Source organism: Saccoglossus kowalevskii, chromosome 1, assembly GCF_978046115.1.
Source record: "Saccoglossus kowalevskii chromosome 1, keSacKowa6.1, whole genome shotgun sequence".
Taxonomy (NCBI): domain Eukaryota; kingdom Metazoa; phylum Hemichordata; class Enteropneusta; family Harrimaniidae; genus Saccoglossus; species Saccoglossus kowalevskii.
This window is the reverse complement of record NC_140641.1, coordinates 12710140-12731050: the sequence shown is the minus strand read 5'-3', so window position 1 is coordinate 12731050 and position 20911 is coordinate 12710140. Positions and strand designations below refer to the sequence as shown.

Below are 20911 nucleotides of genomic sequence, written 5' to 3'. Positions count from 1 at the left end.
ATGTCCATGATCTTTTTTATTAATATCAACAATGACAGGCATTGTGAACTCAGGCATCTCTATGGTGCAATTTATTTAAAAATATCGTGAAAAAAAGTTGTCTTGGTATACCTGCTTCTATACTTCTATGTTATTGAAACCATGACAAAAATGTCATTCACCCAGTATAACAAATTCTCTTCTTTCTTGCAGGCTAACCGCAACAAAGGATCTTATGAGAGGTGAGTTAGACTCCTCACAGGTGTTACCCTACTAGTAGTTTAGTGGTGGATTCTTTGCTTGATTGATAATGAACATGCCTATTGGCTGACCCAATCGTTGCTGTAAATATATGTTGTACACAGTCTTATTGGGCAAATAACATACAGTTCCTGTAATTTTTTTTATTTTTAATTTTCAGTTTATCTTCAACCAAAACATCAAACACAATCCTGACCACAAGAGGTGGTAATATTAATTCGTCCAATGATCGAGATAGTTTATCAATTTACAAAAGTGAGGTACGTGTATTGTATATGTGAATCTACCAAGTGTCAGTTATGCACAATACATATATTATTTTTTACCCTTCAGTGTCTTGTTATATGTAGTATTTACTGAAAAAGGATGGACCTGCGTCCTTTATTGGCTAGGCCCCTGAGTTGGAGCACTAGTCTATGATTCAGAACTTGATCGTTTGGTTTGACCTTGGGTTACAGTGTAATCACACAAACCAATCACAGTCTGAGAGGCCTTTGCATTTAATAATTGTGATTCACTTCTTAGAGTCAAGATAATTCTGGTGCTAATAACAGTGACAGTTCCCTATTGGATGGAGCTTACGATGAGTCAGAAAGTGCTGCTGGGTTTGCAGCAGCTCTCGCTGAATGGAGGCAAAAAAAGAAGGAATCTGGTCAAGGAGAATCTACAACTGTAAATCCAGTACAGCATAGAGCAAAACCCAATGGTAATTATTTAGTATGATAGTCATCTAAATTTAGCAAGGCGATGGTATGTTTTGGCAGATTCATTTGATCTTTTCCTATCAGTGTTTGAACGGTGTGTCCATAGCCTTGTTATGTTTATTAGGAGCAAAGTAATTTTCTATTTACAGAATAAATAATTTTGGTTGTGCATTCAAAACAAACACTAACACCCACTACATCTCCCCTACTCCTTACCTAGAAGCACTAGAAGAACATAAGACTCATTATAAAATTGTAATAATAGTGATCGTAACATAGTCATAATCATATTGAGTGTCATTGCCATGTTTATTTTAACAGCTTTGAATCGATTGCATCAGTACACCCATTAAATTCCAAAGTAATTATTTTTCTTCTGTTTCTACACTGTCACAGTCACAGAAGCATCAAGTGGCACCAATACCGAAATAAGAATCGAAAGTCCAGATATTGAGTTCAAAGATCATTCTCTAAGTTACGCCGACAAGCTACTGCTAAAGAAGCACAGAAGAACAGAGCTCGAGCCGATGATTACACCTAGGCTTAGTAGCACCACGCCGTCAACATTGTTTGTCAATAGTGTTAGTCCTCGCATCACGGAGTATAGCGATGATCTATCAGGTAAGTTAGAAACAAAATAACTAAATAAATGTCTTATTCAATCAATGTTAGAAAAGAGGTGTACATTTATTGTAATATTACTGGATGATGTGATCTATTTTGACCATAGACACACCTCTGTCATTTGTGTGAGTACATAAATATAGCCAATATGGTACATGAACTTTTCAAGTATACAGCTTTTAGTCTTATCCCATAGTATGCAAGAAGCTAAGACAAGATGTGTTAATGTATGCTGTTGAGAATAATATTATTCAGGAGATTTGCATTAGAGGGCGCTATCCTGCCCTGATAGTACTGTGGAATATTTTATTTTCGCTGGAATTAATTTTCGCTGAAAAGGCTTTTTGGGCCTTTTGCTTGGAATTTATTTTCACTGATTTTTGATGAGATTAATGTGAAGTGTAGGAAAAAAAGTATATTCGCTGGATTTTATTTTCACAGAATCATCCCTTCAGCGAAAATATCGAAAATAAATTCCAAGCGAAAATAAAGTATTCTACAGTAGTTTGCTGTCTAGAGGTAGTCATGGAAACAACATTTTTTTACAGATGACTGCTGTTATTTCAGTGATTTTTTGAATTTGTTTCTTGTGACTCTTGAATTAAAAAGCAATTTTGTGGAAGTGGAGAAATAACCTGTTTTGTAAATCATACTTAATTAAATGCTATATTGTTTGTATAATTGACCATTTAATTGCGTAGTTTTTCGATGCTCATTATGCAAATAAAAAACATGTTATACAAATCTTTCCTGGTCATATTTATGTTGTTTCAATACTTCAGTAACAATGCATTTAAAATACGTTATTGAAGTAATTGTATTATTCCACTTAATAAAATCTCAGTGAACAATATAGCTTCACTGTAACCCAGCGAGCTCAGCATGATATTAGATGATTATCTATTCTACCTGCGATACCATGCATGCAATCAGCATGACTATATCTTGTTTGTTTTATCTAAACAGCGGAAGAGGCTGAGCTAGAAGAGGAGCATGCCAGATATGTTGAAATGTTTCAACCACAAGAGCCACCAGAACCGAGACAAGAAAGTTCACTGTCAATAATTGAGATAACTGAGGTACTGTAAAATCATTTATTTTCACTGGTATTTGATTTCACTATTTTGATGTTTTGAGCAATTTCCCTTTGCAGGGAAACAATGAGTTCTATTGTTATGTTCATATGAGTTTAATTTAGCGAATTTTATATATCTGCGTAAAATGCAAAATTAAAAACCAATGAATAATTAATGCATTTACAGTAAGTGTATGGATAAATTATGCTCACAATGTTTTCCCAATTAAAACTGATTGGATACAATCTAGGTTTAATTGCCAAATTTAATTCCTTCTCTCAATATGAGGCCAAAACAAAAAATAGATCTTGCAAATTTACATACCGATGAAGTGCACCACATATGGTAGAGTGGGGGAAATGTTTAATTTTTGTTTCAGAGGATGTTTTGTGAATTTAAATCACCCTATAATGCATATATTCAAAAGCAATATTTAAACATTTATTTAGATGTTAAATTTATATACATGTATCTTGTTGTTGTAATGAATGAATATTCTTAATACAAAAAAAAAACATCACGGACACCATCAGTTTTCAATTTTGCCTAAGACGATGGGCAAAAACTTTTTTTTTTGCCTAAATAAAAATAACAAATGTAGTTTAAAAGAGTTGAGAAAAATTTTAGAAATATTTAATAAAACTTCATCAGTGCCTCAAGCTGAACTTTATTTTTTAAGTCATCTAAATCGAAATTATCTGCAAAACACCAAAAGGTTACTTTTATAGAAATATTAATAATAATATCTGAAGTTGAGTCGAACATCAGAATTTTTCAGGTCTTGGATCACAAATGAAAAAGTCTTAATTTGGCAGTGGGAAAAACATTTCACTGGAATTTTTCTAGTAATCAGTGATCTGAACAAGCAGTGTTAATCCATTTATGTGTTACATTGAACCCATAGTGTCATGTGCCACCCATAATATATGGAGTAAAATTTGTTTGATTTCCAATGTTTTGATTAAATTTTGTTTTGTAGCCTGTTGATGCCTATGGGTTGGAAGAAGCTACTTGTTACTCAGTTCAGGAAGGCTCTGATTCAGAAATTATTGTTGAAAATCTAGTAGATCAGCCACAGTAAGTGATATAATTCTCACAGTTTTAGGAACTTTAACTGTTACTGGCAAGTAAGCTGCTGTCAGTGAAGACATTTGGCAAATGGCATTGTTTTTCTAGAGACTGGTTTACTGATATAGAAATAACAAATACTGGAACTGAAAAAATTTGTTTAGCGAGGAGTTTTTGTCATGATGGTTTGCTCATATATGCACTTGGCTGGAAATGATATTTCATTTCAGACGCTTCATTGGTTCTCGCAAGGTTTAATTCAGTAATATATGCGTATATAGCATAAATGGGTCAAATCAAATTTTCAAATATACTTTAAGATAATTTTTCATTATATTATAGAAAAGAGATCATGGCCAAAAAGTCTGTAAAGCAGCCAGTAAAACCAAACAGTTCCAGACCATCAAGCAGAGTCAAGCCTGGTAAAAAACATAAAGATGAAGATAAAGTGACAAATAAAACATTTGACTCAGAGGAAAAGAGTTCCCATAGATCTCAAAGTAGAACAGAAAGAAAAGTGGGGAAAGAGCGTGTGAAATCTAGGAATGAAAAGAGACCAGGCTCTCGGAGTAAATCAGTAACCTCAATTAGAGAAGAAAATAAGCATTCTTCAGCCTCATCAGCTGTTACCATGACAACAAGTAGGCCATCATCAAGTGCCAGACCTCCGTCTGCTGGAATCACTTCACAGCCATCGCTCGGGCTGCAACAAATCAGCCAGCAAAGAGTGCAAAGTAGACACACTTACAAAAAGGAGTCATTGGCGGATTTTTTCATGGCTGGTGTGAATGACGACGACGACACTAAAGGTGATCAGAATAAAGATGTCGCTACACCAAGTGGAGATAAATTAACTGAAGAAAAGGTTGAATACAAAGGTTTGTATTCCTATTACACTTGTGTTTAATGTTGTTAATGTATTCTCTTTGGCAACAACTGCAACCCCAATTCTTAGGTTTGAAAAACATTGTACACAAAATCAGAAAATAGTGTTACACCTATAAATTCTCATAATAGATTTACATTCTGAAATCTACTGGACTTGAATATATTGCGCGTATCTTTGAATATGATATAATAGTAGAACTCAAACTGCATATCATTAACGTCAATTTACATAATAATAGAATATATTATTCATCTTTGTTGTATTTATTTGTCATGGTAATCAGAATATATTACTGAGGGGGAGATGTAAGATTATGGTTCATGTAGCTGTGCCTATTAGTGGCATGCATGTGCATTGATTTGAGACGCTACAGTAGTATTGTATTTGCTCTATTATTATTATATGCACTTATGTAAAATACAGAGGTATTTCATAGTCATATATGTAATGTTTTAATGATTCAGTATACAACAAACACAATTTTTGGTTTATATGTGCTTCTTCTGGAAATGCACTTATAATAAAAGCAAATACAATATGTGTTTACATTAATTGAAATAGGATTTACTTTGCAGTGTTATATGGTGTTATTTCATCCCTAACTTTATATATTCTATTACACATAAACGCAAAATGCATTTATTGCTTGCAAGATTATTAAAATAAGACTTATTTTGACCATAGATTAAGCCTTTCATTTACATAAGCACATGTGCTTCTCGGGTGTATGTATTTGCTTTAATGTTGTGAGCTGTGTGCCATGTTGTGTTGTGACACATATGTGACATGATGATTAATCAATAATACATGTACATATGTGCAATTGGCTTCTGTAGGTGGGCCGGCTTTGTGGAGGCCATTAAGCAGTCTGTCCTGTCACTTGGAGGACATCAAGCCGGATTTTGTAACTGGACAAGATTTTGGAATCACTGATTTCTTGACAGGACCAAGTTCATCAAACTTAGAGCGGACACATCGTATATCGTCAACTGAACCCCCTAAGTGGCCGTTAAACACACCTCCACCCGCCACATGGGATGATGAGGAAGAGTTTGATTTAGTTCAAAAGAAGTTGGCGTCTATGCCAAGACCACCAACACTGCCAGAAAGCACTACACCTAACTCTGCCAAAATGCGAAACATTAATTCAGCAAAACGGGAAAGGTTATCGGCTCAAAAAAGAGACACTGATACTAGTAAAAAAGATAGACCTTCCAGTGGTAGTGGAAGGAGACTTCCTAGTGTTAACAAAAACGTTAATGTAAACGAAAGACAGTCTGCAACACATAGAAAGTCAACAGATGTCAAGAAAAGGGGGCGAAGAAGCCTACCACCACGCCCACCGTCAAGACCATCGTCTTCAAGACCTTGTAGTAGAATTGATGTTGATGGGGATGATATGAGCAGATATGATCATGACAATGAAAAAATCCTTCAAAATGAGGAGGATGATGAGACCTTACATCAGTTAGAATGGGAATTGGCCTCTCAAGATGGTAGAATTACTGGTAAGACCATTCATAGAATTGAAAAAAAGTATTACATACTTCAGATTACCATAACCTTACAAATGGCATCACAAAGCATTTATACATGATTCATTCATGATATTTGCAGCATCAGTAAGGTAAAATGGTTGAAACCTAGCTTAGATTGGGATTTGTTCAGGCAATACACTTCCTTGAAACCCAAGTTACTCAATAATCACTAGCGTTGAGTGGAAAGCATATTTAATTCAGTTATTATTATTCTATCATTTTTGCCATACGTTTATCATTCACATGTCTTTTCTGCACCACTGTTGCAAATAAGTGTCAGCATGTGGGGTTCTTATCTGTTATGTAAAAACACAAGTAAATGTTGGAGATGACAGCAAGTAAAAAATAATAACCTTGAACATATAAAAAGAAATGTGAATCGGAGTAACCAGAGAGTCCACATTTTCCTGAGCTCACTGAATAAAGCAGAATAAAACAGGTTGATGCTCTAAGTAATTCTGATAACACCAATTTGTTACTAACAATTACAGCCACGCAAGCCAACTGAACACATTTCATTTCATTTGCAGCTGATGGTAACATTTCTCGTATGTCGATGTTGGATGATATTCCGGATGAGGATATCAATTCTGATCTTGAACTTGGAATCAAACAGGACATCGGCATGGGATCAGGACTGAGCTCACCATGCGATGACTTTGATATCGAAAAGCGCCTCAGTGAAGAAGACCTCATGGACGACTTTGAGGAAACTGAACGACTAATCATGGCGGATGAAGTCAAAAACTTGGAATCGTAATATCGACCATCATGCAGAGTCCTTTATACTCAAAACATCCCTTACTGAAAACCCCCATGGATAGCCGAAATGAATGAAAAAAAAACATTACGTTAATTAATAGTATGCAGCAATAATGCATGTATAAAAAGTACATTCCAATTGCTTTAACAATTTCTGAATTTCCTGCATGTCTCTGTGTAGCCATCAACTTAAGTTTTGTACTTAAATGATTCCTCAGATTGTAAGTTTTCCTAAAGTGTCACCGGCTGATTCTTCTGGCAGCATATGCAAATATTTCATCGTCTAATTTTTTTTGAAGATGGATTTTTATTTATTTCTTTTTTATAATTATTATCCCAATGTTTAGTGATTTGTCATGTTAAACAGTGCTTTAAGATTAGTGATAAACTTCATAGTAGATGTGTCCCATTTAACTCAAAATACTGAGTTGTATGTACCGGTATGTATGTTTTTGGTAAATGTAAATATGTACAAAAATGATTAACTCTCGTTTTGTAAAATTGTAGATTTGGAAGTTGTTATTACATCGTTTTTTGCCTCTTACTGCGGTAGTTTTTTCACAACAGTAATTGGCGTATGTATCATAAGCAATGTACATCCAAATTGACTTTAATTGTATAAAAGGTACAATCTTAAATTTTTTGTCTCAACAGATAACGCTGCATAATTAATTGTAAGTCATTTCAGAGCGTTGACCTTCCAGCTGATTAAATTTTATACTACTGATATTATATTTATCTGGCCTTTATTTCGTCTAAATCTGCCTGCATGTCAAACATACAAGAAATCTACATGATAGCCTACTGTTTCAGTGCATGTGTGTTTTTACTCTAATTGAGAGGCTGATTGACCTATGAACTTAATATTAATAACTTAAATGTACTCACTATTGACGTGCTTTGCTTTTATTCAGTTTCATGATCCCCCAATAATTAACACTAGCAGACATTCACTCTCTTTCAATTAATTTTCAATAGGAGAGAATCAGTTATCACTTTTTAAGGTGAATCGCGAAAAGTCTTGCTTATATCAAGTATTGGGTTTCATATTAGATGTAATCATTGAATGTCACAAAGAGTTCATAGTTTTGATAACATAGAAAGCCTTTCTGCACTGACTGACTGACTGACTTGGCATTATCTGGTTTGTCATGACAATTTCTGTGTACTGTGTACATTTGTTGCAAAGACTTGTTGCGTTATGTTATTGATGTGTAAATGGCTGCCATATGCAATGTACAGACTGCAATAGTTTTAACAAAATTGTTTGTATTGAATTATAAGTTTTTTTATTATTAAAATATGAATAGTGTAAATTAATGTGGTTGACATATTCTGTAGGCAGTTGTTGTTTTTATGTTACCATCAAGAATCTGGTTCTGGTAACATTTATAGGATAGTTCATCTATTGCTGCATTTACACGACAACATTTTGTCGGAGGTCTAGCCAGCAAAAATGGCTGTGTATACGCGTTTGGCACCAATAAACCCTCAGGGTTGAACTCCGATAGGATTCAGCACCGACATGGCTCCAGTCGTGTATATGCATCAGGGCCCAACTAGCGGGCTGAAATCACGCCCTCAATCGTCTTCTTCAAGTAACCTCTCATTTCAATTATGGCAGCGATAACATCGTTTGTAATTCTTTGTGTAATTTCTGGCTTGACGAAAAGGTACACCCCTAATATCTATTTGGCAGAGTGAAGAAATACTGCGATAGATTGATTGATTGACGACTGAACAGATCCAATCGATTTTGAAGACACTTTTTAAAGACACCGAAGATAAAAATCGTAGAAGCGGCCATGATACAGCGACATGTTCCTATTAGGTTTAGGTTGACTACTGTTACACATATCACAACAGTTGAACAATTACAAGGTAGTAGATTTGCATAACAATAACTTAAGTGAATAGGCTGTAAGACATTTACCGGTAGCTTATTTTAGCTGCCATGTATCCTGTTTAATCAAGACACCTAAATCCTAACACCAGTGTATTGTCTCAGACTCGTGACTGTTCACTTTTTTCTCCCAGCTCAACAGCTTCGTGCCATGTAAATAAACAACAACATAAGCATGACACCAAAATCAATTTCAGCCACGTTCTTTTCATACTAAGTATTTGGCGGCGCTGTTCCGTTTGGCTCTGATTGAACTGAATTGAACTCTGGCAGATCTAGGCGCTCGTTGGGCCCCCAACCGTGTAAACGCATTGGAGATAATCTGTGGGAGAAGAAGTAGATTGGCCCTGATATAATGTTAACGTACATACTTTGTGTGTAAACTTACTCATATTCTGCTCAACAATTGTATCTATGCATCAATCCTAATCTCATGAACCAGTATCATTAATACCATTTGATAGAAATACTTGTAGCCTTAAGGCATAGTCTGTTTTACATTGGGTGTTCAAGATATAAAAAAATATTGTATTCTTGTATTGCCCACATACAATTTAAATAGGGTGATTATATTTTTTTTCTTATTATACAACTCATCCCCTCGGCATGAAAATTTAATTCTTGACTACATGTAACTACCCCTGTACCTATGATAATTTAAAATTGTGCCCTCTATCTGTATATTTAGGAACAGCATCACCATGCGGCATCAAACTCTACTAAGACTATTTTTCAATGCATGTAATACTGAGCCCAAATAACCTTTGCTGTACCAATTATAAACATGGGGTTAAATTTTAAGATATTCATGCTAAATGTATGCAAATTATTTGCATGTTAGTTCCGGTATGCCATATTAAATGCTATCAATATGTGTTATTTAATATCACAAAAATAATTATTGCCAACGTGTGTACCATTATGTCCTGTCTTTGTACTGATTATGAAAATAATCTAACATGGTCGTCAGTCGGCTATTTTGAATCAAATCACAAAACAAACAGGCATGTGTGACATTCATGCCAAATTTGAATAAAATCTGTCCAGGCATGCCAGAGAAACAGTGGTAATTTTAGTATTTTCACTATTTGGTAAAATTTTTTTGAAATTCTAAAATACTACCAGTAGACAACCCATATCTTTCCTTTGTACCTACATTGTAATATTGAAAGTGGATCCAGGTTACAAAAATGAAATTGGCAAAGACATGGCTGCAAAATGTCCTAATTTTGAGCTTTGGTATTTTTTGAGACAAAACTGGTCTGTCAGATAACCACGAAATGGAAATTACCTGGTTTACCATTTACTGTTTACAGTTAAAATACAATTTATTTTTATGCATGCGCAATATATAATGTAAGTGCTCCCCTCCCTAACATAAAACATCAGTTCATTCATTCATAGTGCCAAATATAATCACCATGGCAACACATTCATTCATAAAAACACCCATATCAATAATAACAGACAATATTTTTAAGAAGAACATTGCACCTTGGGCGTTTAATTCAGAAAAAATACAGTAAAATTAGGATATTACAGTATTACGCATGATTATATGCGTAGATCCAACAGAGATGTGTAAAAAAAATCCTAAATTATTCAATTCGATATTAACTGATTCTATGGAATAATTTTAAATTCATTACATCTTAATTTGAAATTCTCATAAAATTAAATGTTACGAGAAGATATCTTGAACATCTTTCTATGGAGTTGAAACCCAAAGTGGTAAACCTGGGATAGTCTGATTACAGTAATCTTCATGGACTGAATATGGCTTTTGTGCCCAAGGTGGTGCAACGGGAGTGCCCGAGCTTGCGAGGGCGTGCAAGTCGTACGACCAAGGGCAGCAATAGCTCTGCTGTACTCAGTACAAACAGGTGTTATCATATACCGTACCTCATAGTCGTAATTACAATTTTTCCACGGCGTGACGTCAAACAAACTACGTAATTTACAATAACGCATTTTGTTTTGATTGATTAAAGCCTGGCATGATGTGGGAGATTATTGCCCTGATGTGAGGGTGCACTTCCCATAGCATTATGAGGCCGAGCAATACGAGGTATATGATAATCTGATGTACAATAATAGTATGGCAGGTATTTTTTTTTTTCATTTCATATATTTTATTTTAACTACATTTTTTATTTTTTGGTAATTTGTAAATAAATAATAAAACAAAATATATGAAAAAATAAATTTAAAAAAAACTAGGATCTTGTTTTCAACAGATTGGGACACAGATGCAATCTCTGATTTTGAAATCCTCATAGTCATTACTGAAGCCAATTTGTGAAATTTGGCTATTGAGAAATACACATGCATACATGACAAATCTAACGAAAACTGAGGATAGTTCAACCTTAATAGTTCAAATAATCACAGATACCAATATATGTCAAGTTCACTATGCTACTGTAGTATTATTTTTTTCATTTAGCTGATTGATACGAATAGAGTCATGGAATCTGAAGGCAAAGATTAAGCATCATGGGAGGATTTGTTAATATTCGCTTTGATAAAGCGGTACAGTCACACCATCTGCCGTTCATATACTGTTCAAACACGCGTAAAGTGATGACATGTACCACGAATATCACAACATTACAAACGTTGAAGTGACGTTCACCAGTAATGACTTATGAATAATAAATATCAGTCTTATCCCTTACATTGCTATATTCTTTAAACCATCAGTGGTTTAATTATTAGGGAGAGTTCTCTCCCTTTATCAATCATTGCAACACATATTTTAAGTTTTCATAAAATATAAAAAAAAACGATAAAGCATAATGATTAAAAGTGGTATTTGTCATAAACATTTCTCTGGTTGCTAAGCAACTCACACCCTCACTTTGAACAACAAAGATGCTGTTTATGTTAACATACCCCCCCCAAAAAAAACGAAAGTAATAAACATAAAGATGATAGAGGGCAGTGTAACTACAAGTTGCATTGTATAACCCGTATACAGTATGTTCTACACATGTATTCTGACGTATACGATCAAGCAATATTTAAAATAAAACATTTTTCCATAAAAACTCAAGTTAAAATAAAATAGTATCATTAAAGTTAATTTGTCAATTTATATTGAACTTTTTGTTTCGTTCAACATAAATAGAGGTTACACATAAATAACACAAGCAAAACATTTGTCAATACCAAAAATGGCAGTCACTGCGGCCCTGCAGGAGTGAAAATCCACCAGGATAAAAAAATATGCTTACTGACACACAATCCATAACAAATACAATACGACATGACGTTTTAATTATTCTCTTGAACACTTAGATATTTGTAGTCTGACAAGGTCGCTCCAAACCCAACACACGTCTGACAAAACGATGTAGTTTTTCACCTTCATGCAGATTTGTTGTCGGTGCCAATCAAATTGCAGGAATGTCAGATAGTGACGGCTATCAAAGAGTAACCACTCACGGCAGAGTTTATTTCTACCCAATGTTTATCATCTTGTTGAAATCAGTCGGTGATTTTTACCGACAATGCAAACACGGCTTTGATGACAGTGTTACCCTGACCACAAAAATGAATATTCATTGAAACTCTTTGCAAGAAAGCATGAACTTTGCGAATTCACAGCATTGACCTTGCCGACGAGACACACTATTCTGTCAGACATTAGTGAGGTCTGATGCCGTTCAACCGGTGACTGCGCCACTCACGCCTACATGCCACGCTAAGATATTTGCAACTCATAATCAAGTGTACAGTTATCAATTCATCAGTAAGACTTTTAACGAAACTTAGCGTTATGTAGTCTTCGCACATTTAGAAACAAACATCAATTCTCTATTGATGACAAAAATAATTAAAATATTCTTTTACAGCAGTGTAAACAAAATCAGTGGTACAAAAATAAACTCACCAATGAATGAATGAAAAGAAGATAAATAGCGCAACAAATACAATGTATTACAATAAGAAAAGATGATGTAAGATGGAAAACCCTGCGGAGAATAAAATACATTCATCAACCAAATCGACAAACATTGGCCACTCCAAATGTTGCACCTAGTAATCAAAAGACCAACAGTTTATGCAACAGTAATCCACACACAGTTACACATCCAGAATGACTAGCTTACAAAACATGATTTGTTTCGACTTCTTCAATGATGTTGAAGGTATCTAAGTAAATCAGAAAACTGTACAACGCATAGGAAAGATTTGGAGGTAATTCTTGATCTTTTCACAAGAATTTACATCGTCTTCCTGCCCTGCGTTTAGGCACTGGCACCAAGACTACCCTGGCTGCTTCTTCAAATATCTGCAATGAAATGAACAGATTTCGGTTACTTACAAGGAAACAGTAGAATCTCAGGTGTTCTATAAACCAACTTTGGTTTCCGCTAACCCTTCGCCAGTCGCTGATGACAAATTTGTTTTATGTCACTTTGCCACCAATGGCTAAAAACACATTGTTTTGTGAAATTGTCTAAGATATAGTTGTGTACATCAATGCTTCTGAAAAATGCTTCTGTTTGTAAAATAACTAAAACAAGTGATTAATTCTCATCCCAAGACTGTAATTTGCTTTTCATTTGTTTCCCATCATTAGACTGTCTGTTCTGCGTCAGCATTAAACTCAGCATTAAACTTGTGACTTTCAAATTTCTGGGGATCAAACAATATCATGCATATTCATGCACTTATAACACGTTCGTATAGTATGCTATATTTATTAATTTTCGTTTACTATTATCAGTACAGTATATCTTTTCTCCACTTCTAATAACATGTACGTTTAGAGAGTATATTTTAATAGGGTATATATTTTTTACATTTCGCCAGTGCTTGTAATCAAGAGTTATTACCGGTAGTATTAGAAATAAATATACAGCGTTTGTCATACAAACATGCAAATCCATTTTGCTGGTTTCCTGCGTCCCTATTGAATGGAAAGTAGGACACAGGTAACTATATGCATGTATAGTAATCGCCATTTTGTCCCACTGGGCCGGGATTCTGGCCCTAAGGCATGTATGTGACGTAATTTGAAAACATTCCAAGTTCCGTTCTATGTAAACATGTCTGCCACGTCCATTCATTCTGCCCGCTTAGACTTTATACTTGAGGTAGTTTTAACATTTCTCGCTATTTTGGTGCAAAGTGATAACAAAAATAACAGTTTTATATTCGTGAATGTTTTGAGAGGGTGGAAAATCCCTGCTCTATATATGGAATGACTACGAGGATAACCAAGGGAAATAGAACGAGCAACGAGAACATGATGGACCAATCAGAATGCCTGATCCATTATTAGTTACTGGCTTCTTGTGGCTTGGTGCGCCATGACACTTGAGGCGGGAACCAGCCAAGCATGGCAATGAAATTTGCTGGACTCAACTATTATAGCATTAGCAGAAATCTCTGCAACCCACAAATACGGTGAAATATATCTAAGACTCTAGAAATACATTGTACAATCAAGAACAAACTCTCATGCATGTATGCACAATGATAGAAACATTTAATAATTCTAACCTGTTTTAATCCCTTTTGCGTCAGAGCGGAACACTCCATATACTTTGCGGCACTTATTTTAGATGCTAGTTTCTCCCCAGTTTCTTTCTTTAATGGTGCCTTCCCAACCTCCGCCAACTTACGTATAACCTCTTTATCTTCTCTCAGGTCAACTTTTGTTCCTGTGTAAGAAATGTTGTTAATGTATGCTTTACTTACACGATCTAAGTAACATGATGACTCAATAAGACTTAGACACAAAATGGCCACCAGCAATTGAGACGAGTATGTCTAAGATGCACGGTTTTTATTGTCAATACTTTTTCAAAACTGTTAGATCACTTATTTTCTAAAATGCTCTTTATCGCTTTTTCACTTTCTTGCCCCAAACCTTGGCTGATGATTTCAACTAAAAGCAAATGTAACAAAAGATGACTTACCTACTAGGATGTACGGCACATCAGGACAATGATGAGTTAGTTCTGGATACCATTTGGAAGTAATATTTTCATACGAAGATTGACTCACAACACTAAAACACATTAGAAATACGTCGGTCTGTGTAAAAATTATAAAAACACCAATGTTATACAGCAAAGAATGTGATATTGAAGTCCTATGTTAGAGGGACCCTGTATTTCTGATACTAAAGTGAGGCCTTCCCAAGTTTTGAATTCTACAGAACAATATAGTCTAGTTTCTAGATTACTATGAGAACAAAGCAGAATAGTTGCTAGGTCAAAACAGTGTTAATAATTCTGTTTACTTCTGGTCTTATTTATCCAGTTTTTATTCAAGGACAAATTCATAAATCATAACAAATTCTAGAACATCAAAAAAAAAGTCATGGAAACCAATTAAACTTGTAAAATAGGTCAATAATGATTCTGGATTACGATAACTTTTTTAAATGAAGCATACATTTATATGCATCAATAAAGATACAAAAGAAAGCTTTACCTTCAACACAAATAAGCCAACAACAATTGTTTTCTTTTTGGTTTCTGGTTTCAACCAAAATATTGCAAAAGAAAAACGATGAAAAAAGGGCATTTTTTCTTTTCTAGCGTAATACACATAAAAAATTCATTACATAATACAGAGGTCATGTTGGGTCACATGACACAGATAATTGTTACATGATATACTGGTACAGAACATTAACACATGGTTTATTATGAATTCTATTAGAAATAGATTTATTTACAAAAGTTAAGGGTTGGGCAATATTAAATTTGAGGGGGGGGGTAGATTTGAAGATTAAAATCTACACAAGACTTGTGTACAAAATCTCTTGAGTATGAACAACTTTTTTTTTACATAAAAACAAAATCTAGCTGAAATGGAAATATGAATCAAAGAAAGCTTAGAAAGAACTCCCGTGTGCTGAGAGTTTTGGAGACACATTACAAATGAATTCAATTTCAATTCATTGAAATGTGATGGTACTCTTTAAAAGTTTCATTGAAATCCAATGAGTGGTTTTTAGACATCATAGAACAGCAAAAAATTAACTAGTTATGCAAATTAGGTAATTAATAGGCACAATTATTTATCCCAAAATTAATCAGGTCTCTGCATAGTCCTAGAATATCTATGTCGCAAGTCTCATTGAAATGTGATGATTAGTACTTGAGATATCAGGTGAAAAGCTAAAAATTAACTAATTATGCTAATAAGGTGATTAATATGCAAAAATATTTACCCAAAAACTAATTAGGTCTCTGCACAGTCCTCAAGTAACTATGTACCAAGTTTCATTGAAACGTGATCATTACTACTCGAAATATCAAAAGCTGAAAATTATGCAAATTAGGTAATTAATATGTACTGATATTACCCTAAAAACTATCAGGTATGTGCAGTGTCCCAAGTTTTATTGAAATGTTATGATTAGTACTTGAGATATCAGTGGAAAAGCCAAAAATTGATTAATCATTATGTAAATTAGGTAATTAATAATATTAACAGATTTTTACCCAAAACTAATCAAATCTGCGCATTAGTTCAGAGCATCCATGTGCCAAGTTTCATTGAAATCCAATGAGTGATTCTTCAAAAATCAGTGAAACAGTCATAGAACAGCTTAAAATCAGTTAATTATCATGCAAATTAGGTAATTAATATTCATAGATTTTTACCCAAAACTAATAAAATCTGCGCACTAGTTCAGAGCATCCATGTGCCAAATTTCATCAAAATCCAATGAGTGGTTCTTCAGATATCAGTGGAAAAGTCTTGGAACAGCTAAAAATCAGCTAATTATCATGCAAATTAGGTAATTAATATTCATAGATTTTTACCAAAACCTAATCAACTCTGCGCATTATCCCAGAGCATCTATGTACCAAGTTTCACCAAAATTTGATTAGTGGTTCTTGAGATAACGGTGGAACAAAAAAAGTGACATACATACATACAGACATACAGACATACAGACAGGGTAACTGCAAAGACTCCCTTTTGTGCTTCGCACACGGGAGTCAAAAAGGGTTCATTTCCAGAAATTTTATAGAAAAATTTGGCCGAAAAAATCTGGTGGTGAAAAGGTTAACCCAATGTTTGTCACTATCCATCAAATGAGACTGACATTTTTCATATATGTTAAAACTTCACGCCAATTGAAAATTATTATAGTCAACAAAATTATTTAAAAAAAGAAAGAAATAAACAAAATATTGCACCACAATTTTGGAAAAAAATATGGCATTAAAAGGGTTAAATAAAATAATTGCATAGACACAAAATTAAAGTTAGGTAGCAATGTTTGTGTTTTCTGAAAATTTAAATGTGGGATGCAAATGTGACGGAAAGGCAATAAATTAACAACCTTACTGCAATCAATACATGATCCTAATGTATTAAATGTACGGTCAGAATCTGGAAATATTGACAAACTATAAAAAAGCCACCATACTGCATTTTGTTACCTGTGGATATGACAATGGCCGTAATCTGTCGTAGTCTTCCTGTCCTGCTGTATCCCATAATCCCAAGCTAACTGGGATGCCGTCTACAACGAATCCAGCATTGTAGTTATCAAAACTAAACAAAGAAAGAAAAGAATAATAATTGCAAACAATTACGAATGATCTGATGATGAACATTAACAATTAGTCTTACTCTGGGTAAACTGAAGTATTTAGACATGAAGTATATGAGAGCGTAACTAAGACAATGATCCCACTTTTACGACTCAATTTGTATACCGGTATGTGCATTTGTGGATTGTATACTTTAAAATACATAATTTTAGCTGGAATTAATTCTCGCTGAAAAAACTGTTTTGGTGTTTTTTATGGAATTTATTTCCAACGATTTTTGACGAGTTGAATGTAAAAATATTGGAAAAAGGGTATTTTCATTGGATTTTATTTTCACTGAATTATTCCTTCAGCGAAAATAGCAAAAATTAATTCCAAGCGAAAATAAAGTATTTCACAGTACTGCCTCCATGGATGGTATTATACATCAGATTGTTATAATATTTGTTTTCACTATACTGTTACTTTAATCAAACATTTTCGCAGTTAATGACAAACATGGAGGGAGTAGAAAATACTCTAATTGGCCATAATGCCTATATCATGAATTTTGACCACAATTTTACCAAAGAAAGCGCTTTTGTGCTCAGTGACGTCAAAACAGGCTAGATACAAATGAACCTCTGGTAGAAAATAAATTCCATAACCATTCTAAAATTGTCATTAAATTTGTGGTTTAATTTTGATTTTTCATGAAAACTTATTCATAAAATTCTGACAAAAACGAATACAAATTTTAAATTACAGTAATGTAATGAGCGAAAAAATTTATAAATCATGAATATTTTTTTCTGGGACTATCATGTGTAAAAAAAAATCAGTTGGCACTTACACTGTGGGTATGTATTCCCCGGGAAATGCATTACTTGTGTACGAAATCAACATGCATGTTTTGCCAACAGCACCATCACCTACAACAACACATTTTATTGGCCGAGCTCCAGACATTCTACAAAATGTATGCCCATATATGGACTTGGAATCTCACCTTCTCTGAAAAAAAAATGATAACAGCATGAGTGTACTCAGTGTAATCGATTTCTCATGTGCATTGAGGAAAGAACGACACAATGAACTGACATTCCTTTTGGCTAGAAGCCATTTCTCAAACTTGGTTTGCCATTAGCCTAGTATGTATACTCATTCCACTGGCGAGACGATCAGATTTATTGCATTTTCTTTAATAGAAGACCATCTCTAAAAGACATGTATATATTTGTGAGCCCCCCAAAAATGTCTTGGTTGATCAATTTGGATACTGTATAATGACTAATTTTCGCTGGGTTTAAATTTCGCTGATTTAGCATTTTACGCATATTCATTGGGTTTTAAATTCACAGTTATTATCATTTAGATAATGTGTTCTATGCTAAATTTTACATATTCACTGGGTTTTAATTTGGCTCATTTTCCAGTCAGCGAAATAAGCAAAATTAAAACCCAGTGAATAATTAACCCTTTTACAGTATATTGAATAAAGTTTGAATAGATCATATGGTATAATTTTCACTGCTGAGACATTCATATGAATCAAACCAACAATCTGCATGATATGGGTGGACACTCTAATTAGATATTATGTCACAGGTGTTGTATGTCATGTATTTATTTTCGACTGCATTGATTTACTAATAATAGGTTAAATTTTAAACACGTCAATATCACTCAATTAGCATGGTTTAATTGGGATAGGAAGGACACAGTATCAGGGTCATAATTAATGAACATCGTCATATTTTCATGTTTTTACAATTACTCAATATTCATAATTTATTTCTTAACTGTGAAAAAAACACACTATCCAAATTAAATATTATTATTTTTCTACCAATTATGGTTAGTTTTATTTTCATAATATCCCAATGTACCTCAATGCTTTAATTTATGAGAGACAATGGGAAATTATTGATATGCTAATTACACATGATATTATTGCAATTCAAATTATGTAATATTGATACAGAAATTATTCATATTCAAAATAACACCATGTTTGTATATTTGTATAGACTCTGTACTTGTGCTGCAAACTTCTCCAAAGGTTACAGTAACCATATTTGCTTTGTTAGAAACACATCTTCAATTTCAAAACAAAAACAGTATGCATTAAATAATGAATCATTAAACTGTGACTTATTCTCCCTTAAAACATATGCAAATAGGACAAATACAACTACAGGTTATGTGAATCCACCAAACACTGAAGGCCACACAGTATAATAACAACAGTTTGTGAAAACCATCTAAAGATAAGATGTTTAGCTTTCCCGAGTGCAATGAATGCACATAAAATGTAATTATTATTGTCAGTAATCGGTTAAATCAGATGCAGTATAAATAAATAAATAAATAAATAAATAAATAAATAAATAAATAAATAAATAAATAAATAAATAAATAAATAAATAAATAAATAAATAAATAAATAAATAAATAAATAAATAAATAAATAAATAAATAAATAAATAAATAAAACACTGCTTGGGGATCAAAATACAGATACAGTTACAGTGGTTGGATAGATATGAAACTATTATTACTATTATCTTTTCGTTCATTCACAAATAAAATTATAATATTTCTACTTGAGTGGAGCATGAAAACCATTCAGGATTATGCTGTCTGTAGTTTAATGACTTTTTTCTACAGTTATGTTTCAGCAGTCTGAATTTAGCATGGAGCATCTCTTATACATTGGAGTAATTACCAAATACTACATCACAGCATTCTATTAACTTTTCATGAATATAATTACCAAAATCTACATCAGTGTTCTATTAATTAGGATGATGATTATTTTCGCTTAATTGCCCACAACATGAAATCTAATTAACTGTGTGGGAACAACATAATGTGTTTCATAGTCAAGTAGACAACACAAAAAATATTGTTTTGCATCTGAATAGACATATTTATTCCCTGTAATATAATATCATAACATTACAGGGATGGGTAGTTTAATAGATAAATTGAATAATTATTTAATTAAGCTAATTGCAATATTAAATATTAAATATTAATAGTCAATTTGAGTAAGTTTTGTATTATGGATGAAGACAACAAATCAACTGGGTAAGCGATGACGAATACTGCAAATGATAGTTGATTATCAATGGAGCTTTGAAGGTCGTTCATTCGTCATAGTCAAGCGTACGTACTAAACGTCCCTACAATCAATCTGCCACCCAGTGCGTTTACCATCGCCGCAGTCAAACGGATTGCTCATAATATTAAAACGGGTGTTTGGATCAGAGTAAAATCCAAATATATATGTACACTCATAATACGAATTATGATTAATTCAACATTGGGTGTACGATTTCACAGTGATCTCACCCTATACAAATGTAATGTACAGCAAGACACTAGTTTGCACAGTAGCCATGTTGAGAAATCGGACAACGAACAAGCTTAATTTGTGTGAATTAACCGTCATTTTACACTAAATGAATAACACCCTCGATAGTAGGGAAACCCGAAATACCTACCTACCTAAACGGTACAACTGGGGTTGCCTCCGATGAGGTTATTTAAGCACACAATAAGGAGACCAGTAGAGTATGCGCGAAC

The 20911-nt window shown here is 33.6% G+C and overlaps 2 protein-coding genes across 3 annotated transcripts in view; one reads left to right on the top strand and one right to left on the bottom strand.

Moving 5' to 3' along the window:
- The window catches only part of LOC100378385 (uncharacterized), a 16407-nt gene extending 8190 nt beyond the window's left edge, over positions 1 to 8217 (top strand). For both annotated transcript variants that reach the window (XM_085498936.1, XM_085498939.1), the window contains exons 8-16: positions 193 to 221; positions 401 to 500; positions 766 to 946; positions 1341 to 1565; positions 2535 to 2647; positions 3624 to 3721; positions 4055 to 4590; positions 5438 to 6109; positions 6670 to 8217. In XM_085498936.1, coding sequence (XP_085355062.1) covers positions 193 to 221; positions 401 to 500; positions 766 to 946; positions 1341 to 1565; positions 2535 to 2647; positions 3624 to 3721; positions 4055 to 4590; positions 5438 to 6109; positions 6670 to 6899 — 2184 coding nt within the window. In that variant the 3' untranslated portion in view covers positions 6900 to 8217. The remainder of the gene's footprint in view (positions 1 to 192; positions 222 to 400; positions 501 to 765; positions 947 to 1340; positions 1566 to 2534; positions 2648 to 3623; positions 3722 to 4054; positions 4591 to 5437; positions 6110 to 6669) is intronic.
- On the bottom strand, positions 2649 to 20911 carry LOC100378084 (ras-related C3 botulinum toxin substrate 2-like; the record flags this gene model as incomplete). The annotated part of the gene is given in 8 exon segments (NM_001184916.1): positions 2649 to 2683; positions 9059 to 9069; positions 10592 to 13101; positions 14319 to 14479; positions 14738 to 14855; positions 17228 to 17342; positions 18174 to 18332; positions 20830 to 20911. Coding segments are annotated over 5 exon segments (588 nt in total). The 5' UTR covers positions 18290 to 18332; positions 20830 to 20911.